This window comes from Xiphophorus maculatus, chromosome 20, assembly GCF_002775205.1.
Source record: "Xiphophorus maculatus strain JP 163 A chromosome 20, X_maculatus-5.0-male, whole genome shotgun sequence".
NCBI classification, from domain to species: domain Eukaryota; kingdom Metazoa; phylum Chordata; class Actinopteri; order Cyprinodontiformes; family Poeciliidae; genus Xiphophorus; species Xiphophorus maculatus.
The window spans coordinates 8,458,881-8,477,449 of NC_036462.1; the positions used below are offsets into that span (position 1 = coordinate 8,458,881).

At 37.4% G+C, this 18,569-nt stretch overlaps 2 protein-coding genes across 3 annotated transcripts in view; both read right to left on the bottom strand.

Moving 5' to 3' along the window:
- Window positions 1–1,362: 1,362 nt before the first annotated feature.
- tcp11 (t-complex 11) lies at window positions 1,363–8,892 on the bottom strand. The gene is made up of 10 exons (XM_005802225.3): window positions 8,735–8,892; window positions 7,690–7,770; window positions 7,422–7,551; window positions 7,225–7,345; window positions 6,833–7,053; window positions 6,218–6,354; window positions 4,961–5,142; window positions 4,467–4,648; window positions 3,959–4,131; window positions 1,363–2,327 (listed from the first exon to the last, which is right to left on the bottom strand). Exons 2-10 carry the CDS (start codon window positions 7,766–7,768, stop codon window positions 2,095–2,097), a joined length of 1,458 nt encoding a protein of 485 aa, XP_005802282.1. The 5' UTR covers window positions 7,769–7,770; window positions 8,735–8,892; the 3' UTR covers window positions 1,363–2,094.
- A 1,497-nt stretch (window positions 8,893–10,389) lies between these two features.
- The window catches only part of LOC102227010 (polyhomeotic-like protein 2), a 36,041-nt gene continuing 27,861 nt past the window's right edge, over window positions 10,390–18,569 (bottom strand). For both annotated transcript variants that reach the window (XM_014469946.2, XM_023325126.1), the window contains 6 exons: window positions 17,703–17,914; window positions 15,757–15,886; window positions 13,629–13,731; window positions 12,736–12,850; window positions 11,916–12,243; window positions 10,390–11,831 (listed from right to left, as the gene is read on the bottom strand). In XM_014469946.2, coding sequence (XP_014325432.2) covers window positions 11,677–11,831; window positions 11,916–12,243; window positions 12,736–12,850; window positions 13,629–13,731; window positions 15,757–15,886; window positions 17,703–17,914 — 1,043 coding nt within the window. In that variant the 3' untranslated portion in view covers window positions 10,390–11,676. The remainder of the gene's footprint in view (window positions 11,832–11,915; window positions 12,244–12,735; window positions 12,851–13,628; window positions 13,732–15,756; window positions 15,887–17,702; window positions 17,915–18,569) is intronic.

Below are 18,569 nucleotides of genomic sequence, written 5' to 3' on the forward strand. Positions count from 1 at the left end.
TGTGCTTCATTGATGTAAACTGATTAAAAAACAAAATAAAAAAAATCAAATTTTATTATCAGACTGTGAAAAATTGCTCAACAGGATGAAAATTTAACAAAAGAGTAAATTAAAGATATAGCCAAAATAATTATACTCCGATTTTTGAAACTTGCTTAAACACCTTAGCCTTGAGTCATGAGGTTACATACTCTGTCACATTTAGCTTTAATTTGTTTAGATTTTTTAAAAGTTCATATTGATTTATCTTTATTATAGAGGAAGCCAATTATACAACAACACTCATTTCCTATGTACTGTTCCTACGTACAAATGATTATGAATCGGAATAAATAAATTAATCTGCATTAATATTTTCTTCAACATTTGAATGCACTTATCATCAAAGAACAATAAATTTACTAACCACAAGAAGGGCATGTATTCTACTGCAGGTGTTTTATCATCTGGAGGTTTCTTTTGGATCATGGTGGAACCACTTTACTAATATTAAACATAAAAACCTCTCCAAATAATTTTACTTACTGAAGCTGACAAAGCCTCCATTCAGTGTACAGAGGAAGAGCAAAACAAAAATGTTGCAGGAACTTGACACAAAAAACATAAAATAGAATATAAAGTAAAGAAAGAAAAATATAATTCAATTAAATTTTGATAAGTTGATTAGTCCTCTTGATAGTTCTGTCTGAAATTACAAATCCATCTCATTGAAAGAAGTTTCAGGGCATGAGCCATCACAAGGAACTGATCAACCAATCAGAAGCAAAGCTGTGAAAACTTATATTAGCTGATCACAAAGGAATTCCACTATTTTTATAAAACACCTCATTTTGATATGGATATCTTTAATTTCCAAAAATCTTAGTAATTTATCACTGTGGACTTAATAATGAACTGAGGTTGGTTTCCTATTCACATTGTTGTTTTATAAAAAGGATCTTGGATCCTTTCTTAAGGATCCAAAATCCAAAACCGTCTTCAAAGAGGTTAAAATACCATTTTGGTACGTAATCAAGTTCTGCAGAGATGATTGTCTCGTCTAAATGATTCCCTGCAGACCACAAGCCCCCTGAGGTTCAATTTCATAATGAAACCCAAAAACTAAAACTAATACAAACTAAAGCTACTTTAGACCAAATCTTTATTATTAAATTAAAGATATATATTTATCAATTTCAAAAATCTCATTAAAAGTAGAAATATAATTGCTTCACTGTAGGAGATTAAGGAATACAAGTGTAAGTTCATTTTCTTAAGTGAAAAGATGTAATGAGTACTTTACACATTTTCACATTAATTGTTGATCATGGCTCTCAATCTGGAAAGTTGTGTTGTAAGTAAGCAGCAGACCAAGAAAAGAAACAAAATATAAACAAACTTTATTACTTATTTTATTACTACAAAGAAACCCCAAAATAAAGCAGCACACATTATTATGAAGGCCATCTGTAGGATGCTTATTTTACTCAGTTCATTATTTTTTAAATATAGTTTTTCTCTAAGAGTATTTGTTTGAGATTCATGTATTTTTATTTATCTGTTCTGTAATTTGAGCTGTTTGAATGGCTGTGATATATATGAAAAAAGGGAAAAAAACATTTTGTTTCCCAATAAAATCCTGTTTATTTACACAATTCCCTTATAACAGTATATATATCTGGTTTATAATCAAAGGTGCAAAAGAAGAATAAAAAGAAATAAAAGAAAAGTGCCCAATGTCTTTGGTAATTCATACATAAACATTCATCAACATCAAACAAGGTAAAGCATTGAATAATATATTTACAATATTTTAGCATATATTTTTGTCTTTCCATTTTGATCTCTTGACATTTATTTCTGCTACATATTCTTGTTTTATGAACACAAATTTGTTAGAATTCAGTAATTGCCTTCTGCTTTCACTCACACTCTTTAACATTTGAGAAAATATTCAGTTTCTGTACACTCTAAATATAACTAAAGAAGAAGTTCAGCAACACAAATTTCCAGATTTTCATCTCAAGCTCACCCAACACTCATAATTAAAAAGCAAAGTTGTAACAAAATGCTAGCTTATGATCATGTCACTGGGTTTTTTGGTTCTGCCCCATCTCAGCGCGAGTCCTCTCCAGTTTCTCTCTCTCCTGACGGCAGCAGCAGCTTCTTGAGGATGGGTGCGTAGAAGGGACCGAAGACAGTCCGATTGAAGTGGACAATTTGCCCAAAGGCCGTCCCCAACTCTGCGAGCTCGGAACTCACTAGCCGGAGGGGAAAATGCAGCTCTGGACGCCTTTTAGCCGAGCCGCCTGGCAGCATGGCCAGGAGGAAGCCCTGAACTCTTTCTCCTGTTTTGGAAAGAGAGAAAGATGGAGGAAAGTCAGAACTGTGCAGATGCTTTCATCAAAGCTTGAAAGCATGTAAACACTGAAAAAGAAACATAAAAAATGCTCACTATTTTCCCCCATTAGCTAAGAAAGAAAATGGTTAGTTTCAAGTCATGCTTCTCTTATGGGGGAAAATTGTGCATCCCTAAACACAAGCTTTTAACAAACATTAATAATATATTCCATTTAAAAGCTTGTTAAGATGCCAAAGATTTACAGAGGAAGTATAAGATCAAACAACATTAAATTGGGTCAAAAGTTCTACAACTGAAAAAAATGTGTTTTTCAAACCACATTTATATGTGGTAGTTTAAATTAAATTGTAAATACATATGTTGTATAAATAAGTAAATTTGTCTCTACTCTCTTACACACATCAATATTTTATTAGATGAGTAAAGAAAAATCAAATGTAGAAAAATAAATAAAGAATTTAAATTAACATACCTTAAAAGCATACAAAAATATTTGAATTTCTATTAATGTTAGGAATTTATTTTATCTCATTTTTTTCAAATTCAGTGGGCGGGTTTAACACCACGATAGACAAGGCCATTGGTCTGCCTGTTAAGTCAACCAATCAGATTTTCTAAATGGCTTATCTATTTGAAAAGCTATTTAGAAAATCTGAATTATTTTATGATAGACTGTAGCACAGAAAAAATTAAATACTTAAAATTGTTTTGAAGATATCGTGACTTAAAATTCAAATTTCTGACATATTAAAAGATTTCCTCTTTCTTTATTTTATTATTTAAATATCTAAATATTTGCCTTGTACATTTTTCAGAGGACTGTGGCACTTATGGACTTTCTTATTAGACAAGGTAACTTAATGCAGACAGAACCGAAAAGATGCACAGATGCAAAGTTATAAATGGCGTGAATACACATCCACTGGAAGCCGAGAACTTTGGGGGAGGGGGGGAAATTACTACTGGAAGAGATTCTGGTGTTTTATAATAATAATAAAAAGTATGTAGGTGGCAAAGTTCTGAGCAAACTGAAACTGTCTGAGGAACTTTAAAGGAAGGGCGTTAAAGAGATTTTGAAAAGAGCTGATTAAAATCTCAGTTTTATCGCTGCTTAAATCAAGAAAGTTGGAGGAGAAATAACATGACGTTTTGTACAAAAACAGGGATTTGAGGTTTGAAGATTTGAGTGTCATTTGAATAATAAAGTAAATTGATATAAAATTTTCAGGAAGATATTTTAAAAAAGACAGGAGATAAACAGGAAAGGACTGAAGACAGAACCTTGGGGAACACCAGTAGGGGCATTGATTTGATAGTGCTTACTTTAGCCATGGAGCTCAAATTTAAACAAATTGAGATGTGTGGTAGTCATACAAACAGAAAATAATCTATTTATGGGAGATAGCATGAAAGTGTGCAGTAAATAAGGATGAACATGATTAATATTCCAGCCCAGTAGTTTCTGTGCAAGGCATTTTTTTCTTTTCTATAGCTTGAAATTGATCCATTTTCCCATTAAGGTATCTGCATTTTCTGCACCACACTTTAATTAAAGAGAACAACCAGAATAAACCAGTAAGTGCCTGGAAAATAGCTACTCTTGGAATCCTGCCTGACCTATAAGTGTGCGGACAGGGTTGTTAATCTTCCACAGGTCAGATATTTGTCCTCTCAGCAGATCCTGGCTCTCCTGAGGAAACTCTCCTCCCCCCTGGGTGCTCAGAGCTTCTTTCACCTGCTGCAGCACCGCCTCCCCCAGCTCCAACAGGGCCCTCTTCAGGTCAGCTTCCCTGGAGAAACAGAAACTAGTATTAAAATGTGTAACAGCTCAAATCTATTAGGCTTATAGAAATTCATTCTTTTATGCAGATCGCTAATTTAGGGGGTAGACATTTTGATTAATTAAAAGCCTATTGCGATACATCAATAAATAGTAGGATTATAAAGTTGTTGCACTACTGCCATCCAATAATAATGGCAAGGCTATTCTTAAACAGAAAGAATGAGGTTAGCTGGATCTGTCCTGACAACCTAGTTGCCTCCTGTCACCTCCATTGGTGTCCATCTCATACAATACCTGTTCTCCATGACAGCCAGTACATGCATCACCCAGTCTGTCTCTTACCTGGTGTGACTGCCCTCCAGCAGGGCAGTGATCGTCTGCTTGAGTTTACCTACAAACCCTTGCAGGGAGAAAGTGACGCCCCGACACTGAGTGGCGGTCAGGAGCAACACGGAGGCCTCCAGGACCAACATCTGGAGCTGCTGGCTCAGAGCGTCCAGGCGGGACCGGTCCATCAGCATGCTCTGCAAAACACGGTCACCTCGTTGCCATGAGTGACTTCAAGCTCTAAACGAATTCAAACTAAGTATGTGGAGTAGACTCGATGTTGATCAGCGAGTTTGTAACTTCATCCGACATTGCTGTGTTGATGCGTGTAATAAAAGGGTTCGGAGCTGCTGTTCTACAAGAGCTCCAATGTCCTGTCACATGCTTTAACATGCCGCAGGGTGAGGAAGAGTGCACGGAGCAGCTGAATATTCCCCCCACAATCAATAAAATATCACATAGTGTAATGAAAGGTGCAGTGAGATGTAATTTTCTGAGTTGCCGCTGACCTCGGGATATTTCTGGTCATGCGGGTCCCAGTGGAGCAGATGCATGTAGGCGCGGTTGAGAATAGCAGTGGCGCTGGGGAGAGCTCGACTGTCAGGACCGGGAGAGTCACACTGAGCTGGGAGCGCCGCCGCCTCCTCGGACGCTGCCGCCACAAGCCAAGCAGCTGTGTTGTCTAGAGAAGCTGAGGCAAGAAAAGGGACATGCTTAAATAAAACACACAATTAAACTGTATTGCAAATATCGCAGAGGATGTCTTGAGTTTTTGGATTATACAGGTTCAGATTAGTTCATGCTTTCAAGAGGTTCTACAATGTTCACAGCAAAACATTTCTAGTATGAGACATCTTGATATTTTTCTCAGATGAGCTTTTCACAGCACAAGAATAGGGCTGCAATTAACCATTATTTTACCTATCAATTATTCTACTCCATTAATTATTCTCACGATTAATCAATAAAATGGATTTTAAAAATTGGCACATTCACATGCAGATTTTTCATTTTACCACTTGAATCTTTCTTATGCAATACTAGAAATAAGCTAAAAGGCAAATAAAAAAAAAAGAACGATTAATGTATTGATGTTTTTTTATGTGCGATGTAATGCTCTAATCATTAATGGTGTATTTTTATTAGCAGTAAGCAAAAAAAATAATTAACAGGGGAAAAAAGGCTTTAAAATATAATTGTGTGTGTGTAAATAGTCTATAAGTTTTACATAGTGAACACAGTTACTGAAATAAATAAACTTTTCAATAAAATGATAATTTTTTTATTATGTCTGCAGATGGCAACAATATTGTTTCTACCAGGTAAAATTGCTCTCTGCTCTTTTTTCCCATGCAGTTGTTTCTGCCATTTTCAGAGCTTACAGATGGGAAGTTGTGCTCTATGAAAAAGGAACATGAAGTTGTGCCCATACAAAATATATATATCTTTTTTACAAAACTTACTTGTGTTCTGAAGAGGCAGTAAAACAATAGAAGTGGAAGCTGTTTTATTCATCAGTAGCTTTAGTTTTACTTTAAATATCTGTGTGACTGCTAGCTCAGTTTCTCACACAGGGCATTAGTAGATAAAAAGTGGAGGATGGGGATTAAGTGCGACAGAGGTCAGAATCTGTTTAATTGAATACCGAGACATTAAATTACCGTAAATGTTTCTCTCACAAAGTCACCTATGCCATCTACATATATCTCTGTCACTGCTTAATTAAAACAGAGGAGTGAAACAAAGATAGATTTCCCCCCCTTCACCTGGCTGCTTGTCCAGGATCTGCTGAAATTTGGCTCTCTCATACTGCACAGCCTGCTGCAGTAGATGAGGCCTCAGGCTCTGGATGGTGAAGTTAACCATGTCGCTCTTCATCAGTCCCAAGACGCGGAAGATACCCCTGAAGGAAAAGGTTACTTACTTTTACTTATTTATTCACAGTCCCATGGAAAAGGGTTTCATATCTATAGAAGCTTTTCACATTTTGCCACTTTAAAAGCACAACCTCAGTGGATTTTATTGAGATTTTATGCAGCAGACCAACAGCAACTAGTGTATAATTGGAAAGTGGAAGGAGAGGGCACACAGTATTCAACCTTATTCAGGAATAAAAATCTGAAAAGTGTGCATTTGCATTCAGCCCCTTATACTATGATTCACCTACAGTAAATAAAACCCATTACCTTCAAGTCACCTAATTATAAACACATCTTATCTGTGTGTAAGATGAGCTCAGTATAACTTCAATGGAAGGCTTTTTGTTGTAACAAAATGTGATATGTGTTTAAGACTGTGATGATTGGACTGACATATTTTTTAATCTTTTTGTTGTATTTTATGGCATTTTTCACATAAATGTGACAGATTACATTGCTTACCGAAGGAGCTCCACGGGCTCTTTGAGGTCTCGCAGTGTCCTGACCTCGGGGTCACGCACAGGAGCGCATAAAGATGCCATCATATTTATGACAAATCCTGCCAGCCTGTGGAGGTCCAGCGCTCCATGTTGGACCTGCTGCTGGATCAACTCCATATCCAGAACTTCATCCAGCCGAGACCTCAACCTGACGTGACCAGGCAGCAGCAGCGACCCAAGCATCTGAAAGGAAACAGAAGATAATTAAATAACAAAATAATGTTAAAAATAATGCTTGTTTTTTAAATTCAATCTATTATGAAAGATTTAGCCTTTCTTGTTATGGAAGACAGGCTGCCATCTTAATAAAGGTTGGCTTTTCAAAAAGTTTCCTTCAAATTAAAGAAAACTTACAGTTTTGACCTCCTGCAGCAGGATAACTGCTTGGCTGTAATTTGGGGGATCGCTGCTCAGCTGTTCCTGCAGACTGTCCCAAAACGCCCGGTGAATGATGTCTGTCACTCTGCCCTCCAGGCTAAAACAGAAGCAACTGTTTAATTTAACTCAACCGTTTTGATTTGTGAAGCAATAACTGGTTGAATGCATCTTGCCTGTCAGTGGGAGGGCTTTTTGGTTTGATGCAGAAGTCTCCATTCACCACTATTTCATGTGCAAGGCTCAGGTTGGAAACACAGTTTTCCAGCTCCATCAGACTGGATAATGAGGCAGTGGGTGGACTCCCTGATGCGCGCACACACACACACACACACACACGTACATCCACAGATAATTAAAAGTGCCGTAGTAGTAGTAATTCAATTACTAATAGGCTCTGAAGGTGTCTGAGGACAGGAGCAGTTCTAATAAAGCTTCACATACCTGTAGGAGAGTTGAGTTTTTCCAGACTGGGAAGGTCAGCTGGGCAATCATCAAAGGGCTCTTCTCTTTGACTGGACATTTCTGCAGCAGCCAACATTTATTTTCCTCATTAAGAAGACATAACTGGATATTTAGTGGAAACAGGTACTTACAGCTGCGACCAATCGAATTTAGGTATCTATAGATTTGTGTCTTTCTCTCTCATTGTTAGTAATCAAATGGTTTTTATGTCATACATTTGAATGGATCTTAACTACACCATATATGTTTCAATGTGGAGAAAACCTTTAAGTCACTAATATAAAAACATATATTAAATAATATAAGAAGGGTCAATGTTGGTCAATGTAAAACTATTTTAATTGTTTACTAAAACAATACTGAATCAAATAATTAATTTACAATTTTTAATATTTTATACTGTATTTTATTACATATAAAAATAAAAATATTGGAGGTCAGCCAACTGAAAAATAACTCTTTAGCTTTCATTAGCACACTAAAGCTATAGTACATGGTGTTATAAAGATTAATTTAAGGTAGTTGTAAGCTAACTTTCTCCCCTTTTCTCTCTTGTGTCTGTGTTACATTCAGGGTCAAATTCTGTGCAAAATTCTGTAAACCTGTGAAAATTTGTTTCCCCTGTGTCGGGAGCGCGCATTGCAGCCAGGTCAGTAAAATGACCGAACTCTTATTAAATTAATACTTTGCATATGGCTAGTGCACATTACTTAAGCAACCTCCACCGAATTAGGAACAGTGCTGCAAAGTTAGCAAAATTCAATAGTGTCAACGTTAAAAACGATTATAGCACAAAGGTGAACATAATAACCAACTAACTTTTCATTCTGTAGTTTAATAGTTAGTAGATTCAAGTATTTCCAATTCCAGGACTACTAATAGGACGTAGCAATTTCTATCCGTTTTCTCAAAGTGAATAAAGTTACTGTAATTTGACAAATTCAGATACTAAAGAGGACACTAGAAACATAAACACATATAATTACACCGCTTTAATAATTAAGCTTTATAATAGTTCACTTACCTGGTGTTGATTTTTAAATGACTCGAGAAGTGAAACGTCAGACTGACAGTGAATGTATCAGCCGTTTAAATGACGTCTGCGTCAACGTTCAAGTTCAAACCAGGACCAAACCATTCACGTTGAAATAAACGTGGAAGTCAAAAGCACATGTTTTTGCGGCCCCACTTCATTTTAACCTGTATGTACGCCTCGGTTAAAACAAAACACAACCGTTTAAATGCAAATCATTAACCTGTATTCATTTTAGTAAGAAATACTTCAGAAATGTGCAATTTTCTTTAGTTTGATCCAAATCTCAAATCAAAACAAGAGGGCGGGTCTGCCCTGTAACTTCCTGCTGCTTTTCACTCAGTTGTAATACTGCCCATCTCACCTGTTCTGTTTCTTTTCTTTAAAAAAAAAACACACACAGTGGAAACAAAACGGAAAGCGGTCGATACTTTTGTAGAAACGCCCTTTTGTATAATACAACTACTTGTGAACCAGAAATATCATGTTTCCTGCCCCAGCTTCGAGAAAGATAGGCCGAATGAAAGAGTCCGGATGAGCCAATGTAAACAGTTACAATATAACTGTTTACATTTAGACACACGTTTCAGTCTCCGTTAAATTTCCTAATTCTAAACACGATTAATAGAGTCACATATTCGTGTGACTCTATTAATCTATTAAAAGGTATTAATATATACCTTTTGGGAAAGTTTTATTGTTGTCTTTGACTCAAGTTCCTGTTCGTTGTACTGTAGGTGTAAAATACCCTAAAAAGTTTATTAATTAAAAGTTATTCGATTCGAAAAGGGAAATTCATAGCGATTCATTACACACAGTGATGTATTCCTTGCGTTTATGTGCATTTAGATGATTATAACTCATTTTGGAAATCAAAAATTCTGCTACTCACAAAGGAACTTTGCATCAAACTAATGAAAAAGACTTTAAAGTTATAATAAATAAATGCAGGCTTCCTGAAAAGCACATTAATCTAATGTATTTGATCAGGATTTGCCTTTGCAGAGGTGCTACAGAAGCCCAGATTGGTTTAATGGCACCTTATCTTCATCCACTTTGGCTTGTGTCTCATCTGCTCTTTGACAATACTCCATAAGTCCTCTATGGGTATTTAGGTGGATGAATCTGCTGTTCCATCAAGCACAATAACCACATGGTTATTGAATCACCTTCCAGTGCCTTTGGTGGTGTTGCCAGGTGTCCAACAGTGTGGACAACAGTCCTGCCGTCCATACTTACTGAATTCCCCAACCTCCAAAAATTCCCTTCAAGACTGTGGTTTTCCCTGCTAACTGTGAATGTTTTTCTACCACACTTCCTCCTCCCACTTAACTTTCCATCAATGTGTTTGCAATTACAATTGCTTCTTGTTAGCAAATATGAAGTCAGCGGTCTTTCCCATAATTTTCTTTGCTCACATTTCTCAATTTGAATTTTTTTACTTTAAATTGAATACTGCTCATTAGCATTAACCATTACCAAAATGAGAAGTAAAAAGCGCTTTAAAAATACTCCCTTTGAGTATATTGACTTATTAAATAGCTAAAATAAATCAACTTTTTAATTATTTTGACTTGCACCAAATAGTAATCGCATTGCAACACTAATTCAAAACCATACAAAAATTAAGCAAACCAAGACAAAAATCTTCTGCAAATTATTTATAACTGCAAAATGTGTAACAAACCGTTTTCCATAAATACAGGCATTTGACGAAGAATAATCTAGAAAAGTTCACTTTCTATCACACAAATAGTTTTTCATAAAAAAAAAAAATAGACAAACTGAAGGGAGTCCAACATCAATGGTATTTTATAAATTTGCATATATCAAAATATTAGCCAAAATTAAATTTCTCTTCTAAAATAAAATGATAACTTATAGAAAGAACAGTTCCAAACTTTTCTTCAAATAAGCTGCTATACATGGACAAACTTGCATTGTTTAACAATTGCGCACCACACCATATTGTGTAGAGGACAGAAAGAAAATAAGAGCTAAAAGTTGGGTTGAGTCGAGAGAGCAGCAAACCCATTTTGTTCCTTGTATAAATTAGTGTCTTTTTAAACCTGAGTCAGAAAATCAATGCAATATTTTAGTTAATTATTCTGGAAAAAGTAGATAATTTGTAAGTAGTTTAAATCTACAGAAAAAACTAGTGACTGAAAAGAAAGCGGACACAAAAGAGGCTCCTTAAATCGTTTTCTCTGCATTCAGTCGAGCTTTGCTCGTTGATAGCTGTGGGGGTCTTATTGTTAGGAAAGGCAACAAGGAGCCACGGCCGAATAAAGACGCCAATTATTGACTCAGACTCACAGTCGTCTCTTCCTTTCACTCACACCACCAAAACTGTACAAAAACATGAACAACAATATAATAAATTCAGACATCACTCGTGCTTATCACAATGCCTCAAATGAGTGCAGATCGTGCCGCAGTGTGAGCAAACCCAGACAGAGAACAACTCGCTCTCGCAGCGCAGGTTTCTTTTGAAACTGGGTTTCTTTCTCAGACTTAATCTGGTGGAGCAAAATCATAATTTAGCAAATAAAGGAGAAGCTAAATGATGGTAATGTAAGGCTGATAAATGCTTTTTTGACCAACACTCTAGCTTCCTGATGGCACATTAGAAGTGCTAAGCATTTTTTTAGACAGAGAACGAGCAAAACAGGACTATAATCCACAAAATCTTTCCAAAAAAAAAATAGAAGCACAGGATGACCCAGTGTGATGGATATGTGTACTTTCTTTCAGTATTCACACCTGCACAGATATGGAGAAATAACTCATGTTATTACATAAGGACTGGATTTGTTTTCTTTTTTTTGTTGTTGGCGGACGGTGCAATCCAGTAGTGCTGAGAAGGCTGTGTCACAGTGCAACCAGTGCTCTGTGCTGCTAGTGCTTTGAGCTCAATTTACACACATTTTCTGCTAGGAGTCTTTCAGCATGTTAATACGTGCAAAGATCTTGAGTGCAGGTCCCAGCTTAATGTTCATAGTGCTCATCAGGTGGTCCTCCTTCAACAGGAGCAACGCCTGTCCATCAATCTCCTGAGAGCGAAACTCGTCGGCGATCTCCTGACAACCTGTCCGGACGGCAGACAAACGAATTAAAAACAAGATTCCTGGAGGCAGGAGTTCATGAATCTTCCTACTTTAGCACTACCAACCTGGCAGAGAACGGATGAACTCATAAACCTCTTCCACGTTCCACTTGGCAGGGTCGTTGGGTAAAAAGCGCTCGTTGAGTAAGGCAGCGTCTCTCCCGGCGCAGGCCTCTGGCTCTGAGGTCCTGCTCGGTTGCCGGTGGACGGGGACTTGGGCCGAGGCTGGAGCGGGAGCACGAGGTCCAGAGCTGGCCGCCGACAGGGGAGACGGCGGCTCTTCGTAGCTGGACATGTCTGAACATGGGCTGGACTCCTCCTGACTGGGTTGAGAGGCGTGTGGCGAGGAAATAGAGCCTCCCTGGGTCTGCTGTGGTCGTGGCGGCGACATTTTCTGAAAAGAAAAAAAAATCATCAAGTGATGTAGTTCACTGAGAAAACTAAACTAAGCAGGATTCAAACCTACTACACAACTGCTAAAATATTTTTGGATGGATAACTGCCTCAAAGATTTAATGTTGAATTCTTTGACTAGCTAGATGAGGTATATGTTCTGTCAAGTAAACATTTTAGGCAAGTTCTAAACACAGTGCTTGATATTCCCACGGAATTTCAACAGTAATACACAGAGGTTCTGGGTCCACTTAGTTCTTTATTCTCTATCTATAAGATGTGAAGTGACCAGAAAATCCCAAACTGATCACCAATAAAGGTAGCTTTAGATTAGATTATAAAGCAGTTAATGATCCACTAAGACAGAAGAACACAATCAGTTCATCCGAAGTTTATAAAATTCAAAGGTGCAAAAAGTGAAAGGGTATAAAGCATGTTGTGAAGTAGTTCTAAAAGTTTTATGAGGGAAAAAAGCACTTATGTGTCTTTTTACCTGCTTCTTAGCTTCTATACTAGAGCGGCTGTTAGGTCTTTTACGCCAGCGATTTGTTGTTTTGTTCTTCTCTGGCCGGAAAAGTCCAACCCGTTTTGTGCAGCCCACATTGTACCTGTTCAAAAAGAAACTCCACTTAATAAATTTGCCCTAATACAAAGCTGAATAGATTCATAGTTTGCATGCACAGCATAAAAGAAAAAAAAACATTTTTTCACTGCCTCACTAAACCTTTTCTGTTTCAGTTTAGTTAAGATCATCACGTTTATGTCAATTTGTCAAATATCAGATTTTTTTTAAACACTCATGCACATCTGACCTTTACTATTAGGGTGAAACTGAAGACCCTTTTTAGTCATGTTTTTATTACATCGTCTACATAGATTCTTTATACACAACAATGAACTGCATGGATCTAACACAGAATGGTGGGTTGAAGTCATGGCAACAATATATTTATGCCCCTTAAAAGCCTCAGAACGTAGTCCAAAACTAGTAATCACTGTGGTTATGGGTTTGCATGTTCTGGAGCACCACAATTCACTTACTGCTGCTTTGATTTATTTTTATTTTTCCATAATGTCAAACAAGTAAGCAGATGTACCTTAAAATACATCTACAGCTGTGCCTTGATTTAAGTTTTATTCAGAGCCTTGATGCCATGACAACACCATCAGGAGATTTCTCATTTTATTTAAAGAGACAGTTAACTTATTGTACCATCACCATCAGACTTTATAGAAAATTTTCAAAATCCCATTTTTTCTCAGATGGTATGTCAGACAGTGTTAATAAAAAGGTTTTGCATATTTTATGCTATACATAAATATTTGTCAAAACATTTTTAGAGTTTATACATCAATGAAGATTTAACAAATATTTAGCTAACTTACCTTTTTGCACAAACCACCGAGCAGAACCTTTTTGAACCCTTGAAAGTGTATGCAAAGTCCACCCAGCCACAGTACTCACAGGTCAGCTTGGGTTCTTCTTTTTCTGTGCGGAAATATGCAGCATAAGTAAAACTACCAGTTGTCAATTAACAGATTTACACTTTAAAAATTGATGTGTGGATTCTAACATCAAAATAATACTGAACAGTATAGTGTTTGAGTTCAAGTACCTAACATTTGAATTCCTTTTAAGTTTACAACAAACTGTTTACCAAAACAAACACTGAGTAACGAGCAGACTAGGCCTGTCACGATAACAAATTTTGCTGAGTGATTAATTGTCTCAAAAATTATTGCGATAAACGATAATATTGTTTGAAGACCTTTTTACACTGATTTAATGGAAATGACGTAATAATGCATGCAACTTCCTGCCAAAGATAAATACACTTTATTTTCAAAAGAACACTTAACACTGGAACTGATAAACAAAATAAACAAAACAACCAAAAACAAAAATAAAATGGATTCTCAGTCTCCATTAACAAATAAGTTGGACAGTTTGGACAGTTGTGTCCAAACTTTTGGTCTGTACTGTACTTGAATAAAAACTAAACAACATAAAGCCAAAGTGTAAATAAATACTGCATTCAACCAAAAGAGGGCAGATTATGAAGTCTGTATACTATATTGCCCTTCAGTAATAATTAGATTTAAATAGAGAAGATGGGCACATCCCACTACCTGTTGCAATAGTTCACACTACACGATTTTTTTGCCCCGATTTTCCCTTTATGACAATCTTGCCCTGCGACAGACTGGCGACCTGTCCAGGGTGTACCCTGCCTCTCGCCCGGAACGTAGCTGGAGATAGGCACCAGCACCCCTCCCGACCCCATTAGGGATAAGGGTGAACAGAAAATGGATGGATGGATGGATGGGACAATCTTAGAACGTTGGGCTTTCTAAGATTGTCGCTTGCGATTTCGTAACCGATCATCCTGTAATGTGTGGTGTGTTACGGTAGATCGTCATGGCCGCTCCGATCTAAATCAGGGATTTTCCCCGACTGGGAGCATTAACACAGCCTATTGAATGTGACAGGTAGCCATGCTTTCTGAGGGGAATCCCAAACAGCTGACACCCCAACCCGAAGTCCAGCGGACATCGGAGATGATACGTGGAAACAACATTAATGTTTATTCAACATGCAAAGAATATAGAAATGACAAGGGGAGGAGTTGGAGCGAAATTGCTACCGCAGTTGATAAACCCAGTAACTTTTCAGCTGTTCTTCGTTAACGTGACGTAAATAGGTTCTAATGATTTTCATTCAGTCAGGACTGACACTAGCCACATGCATTGCAGGTAGATTGTAGTAAAGCATTAATTAATGCCTGGTTTTAAAATTAGTTCACTGGACTTGTAGCCATTATTTTGTGACCATTGTTGGACACCACACGGCAGGATCGAACCTCATCGAACAGTTATACCTACGATTTCTGTTGGTTTATGTGTGGTCTCTCAGGTTTTGAAAATGGGCCGACAATCGGCCAACAACTCTAAAATCGTGTAGTGTGCGCTGGGCGTTACACTAAGGAAATAAGGAAGGGAGGGTCAGTGGAGAGCACCGGAGTTGAGCCTTTTTTCGTTCAGTGTCATCAACAGAAAGAGAAAAAGGCCGGAAGAAATGATAAAGCCAATAGTTAAAATGAGGTCAATAGTTTTAATTTATCGTGCGATTAATTGATTTATTGTTTGTCGCGACAGGTCTAGAGCAGACACCAAATCGGATGCAACATCCTCTGGTGAGAGGAAGTCGAATTATTTGGCATGTTGCTTCAGATTGGCTGGGAGCCACATGCAGGGTAACTGGGTTGGTGAGGAGATGCATATGCATGAAATTAGGCAGGTAGAAGAGCCTCCGTTCTATTTATGACACGGCAGTAAGCAGCAGGTGAACCGAACTGTCACCGTTGTGTGCCTGATTTCACAAATTTCACGCCTTTCTTGAAGATGTACGCAGGAAACGTGGGAACAGAGAGTGGGATAATCCACCGCTGTAACAGGATAAACCAACACAAATAAAAGTAGACAAACTGTTCAGCTTTAATCTGTTTGGTCTCACCTGGCTGGCTTATGTCCTCGGGCTCCGAGTCAGTGTTCGCTGCATTGCTGACGGGAGTTTTGTCGGGGTCTGAGGACAGCTGATGATCCAGTTTCTTTGGGCTGTCGATGAGAATTGGCAGACGCTCCACCTGGAGTCAGAATTAAAACCTTTACAAAATGGAGCAACATGAAGAAGAGCATTTTTCAGGAATGAAACACAGAAACAGAGATCAGTAAAACCTGGTGACTGCTGAGTATTTAACAACGGTACCGCTACGCTTAGTCAACCACAAAACTCATCTGACCTACACTTCAAGAAGAAGCTAGCGAGTACTGTCAAGAGAAAATTGAGACACACTTGACTTCCTCACAGATTACTTCTATGCCACACTGTATTATGAAGTTGCCACTGCAAAATGAGTCATGCTTAATCAAATTCAATTCAAAAATATTTCATTTATCCAAAAGGAAAATTACATGTTAACAGAAAGAGTTACTTTGAAAGTTGATGGTGCAGGCAGGAATGGTCTACAGTAGCAGCCTGTGTTGCACTGGATCTGAAGAAGTGTTTGACTGAAGACTGTTGCTGTATAACAGCTTCATGATGGCCATGACATGCCAACAGCTCAGTTTTCCGGTATTCCACGATGGCATGTTGTGGATGATGCCATTCCTTGTTAGTAAGCACTGTTAATCCATGTCATTTGCTGTTGCCTCTTTAAATTTGTCTCTGTATTGCTGCCCGGCTCTTTTAACCATACAGCCAGAGTTTGGGATATGATCTTTGCTCATCATAATCAATGGAGGAGATTTTTTGAACTTCCTCTTTGGTTCTGCTCTGCATCCATAAAGTCTCCTGTTCATAGTTCAGGTTTAGAGCTTCTGAGATGCTAATTAGCTGGTTCCAGTTGTAAAAACAATGCCTTCTTCCCGCAGTTATGCATCATAGCAACTGTCCAACAATTAAAAAATAAGGGCAGAAATATACCTGCACAGCGGCAAAACAAAACTAAGATTAGAACTAGATGCAGCCACTATGTGCAATTCAGTATATGCGATCAATAAAGTACTGGCTGATAGTGTATATTATGTATTGCAGATTGTTTGCAATTGGCTGATATATCTGTATTAAAACCATTTTTTCCTATCAGTTTGATTCAAGTTTCTTATTTTCTGATTAACTGAATTCTGGATTTGATAACCTAAAATGAACATACACAAATTCATGAAAAATAACACTAAAAAGCATATATTCAAGCTTCAGATTTTTAATCGAAGTACTGAAATAAAATAACTTTTCAATTATATTATAACTTATTAAAATCTACCTTTTGTCTTATCAACAACATTAAAGCCGAGCGTGCAGTGACTTTCATCCTGATGCTCAAAGCAGCATAGCAGTTTATTTCTATCACTGTACAAGCTGAGAGTTTCAATATTTTAACATTTTTGTTTTAATAAGCTAATCCAGAAAAAACGGCATTTTAGCATAAGTGGGTCAAAAATGTATTGACAGAGGCATTTACACTCACTTTCCAGAAGGAGGCAGACAATGAAAAGACTTTGAATCATTGTCCAATAGAATTTACACTTTTTAAATTAATTTTAAAAATGTTCACTATGCAATAACGTTACAGAGATATTTGACAATTCTAAAGACAACGCATAAACTTTAAAGTACAGTTTAGGGATGATTTTTTAAAATCTTAGTAGGAAGTAAACGGTGCAGGCTGTTAAGCTTGTACACCTCTTTCCATCTGTATTCTGCCACCAACACAGGCCCTCATCTCCCTTTAATTAAAGACTGATTCAAGCCGCCACTGTGAGCTGTCACTACAAGCACCAACAGAGGGTTTGTGTTCGCCTGCTGACAGTTCCCTGCAGGCATGTACACTGGAGAGCGTGCCGGCTCTTGGTTGTTTACCGTGTTTCTCTGCCAGTAAATCTGAGGTCGGGGGCACTTACACACACAGGGAACGGCTCGGCTCCCTCCTGGATGACGAAGCCTTCGATGACATGCGTGAGAACCTGGGGCTTGACTATGGCCTGCGGTGGTTTGTTCTCTCCATTTTGTGGAGTGCTGCCCGTCACAGTGGGCGCCTCGCTCTCATTTCCAGAGGTCATGGCCGGAGGTGGGGTCCCAGGTGTTGTAATTGGCCTCTTGGCTGAGCCCCCTCCTGACCGGGAAAAGGACACATATCACGTTTTAGGTGAAATAGCAAAGAAATGTTTATGTTTTAAATTATATTAGAGACTTGGGAATAAAAAGAATGTCAAAAGCAGCAGATGGATTGTTTCAGAAATGTTAAAAAGCAGCAGAGCATATATAAGTGGGTTTGGTATGATACCACTGGAACACATTTGATGTCATCTAGGAATTAAAGTTGTTTGTTTTTTTATTTTTATTTTTTACAAAAAGACCAGATTATATATTAATTATATATCAGCATTAAATCAATTATTGAGCATAAGTACTAAATATATTCCCTAGAAGACTTGCATTGTAATATTTCTTAAAAGTTTAAGTTTTCTCCTTTAATAAAGATCACGGATATTTAGAAGTTCTCATTAAGCAATTTAATAAAATTCCTGATATTGCTTGGATAAATATGATCGAAACATATTTCGATATTTGAAATATATAAAAATCGAAATAAATATAAATCGAAATATAAGCTTACAGAGGTAAAACCTTCAGATTTTTTTAAACCGCAGGACAATCTGATGTTAATGCAAATTACGTCACCTTGTTGTTATTGACGTTGCAAACAAGCATCACCGTTGCATTGTGTATTAGCATGATCGTCAGATCCACCTGCTGGCTCATTAAAC

What these genes read in the sequence shown, in the direction of transcription:
- tcp11 (XM_005802225.3), bottom strand. Translation starts at nt 7,768, where the DNA reads ATGTCCAGTCAAAGAGAAGAGCCCTTTGATGATTGCCCAGCTGACCTT. An exon ending in GATCCTGGACAAGCAGCCAG is followed by an intron (nt 5,143 to 6,217) that starts GTGAAGGGGGGG and finishes TTCTTGCCTCAG; the next exon opens with CTTCTCTAGACAACACAGCT. An exon ending in CTGGAGGGCAGTCACACCAG is followed by an intron (nt 4,132 to 4,466) that starts GTAAGAGACAGA and finishes CTGTTTCTCCAG; the next exon opens with GGAAGCTGACCTGAAGAGGG.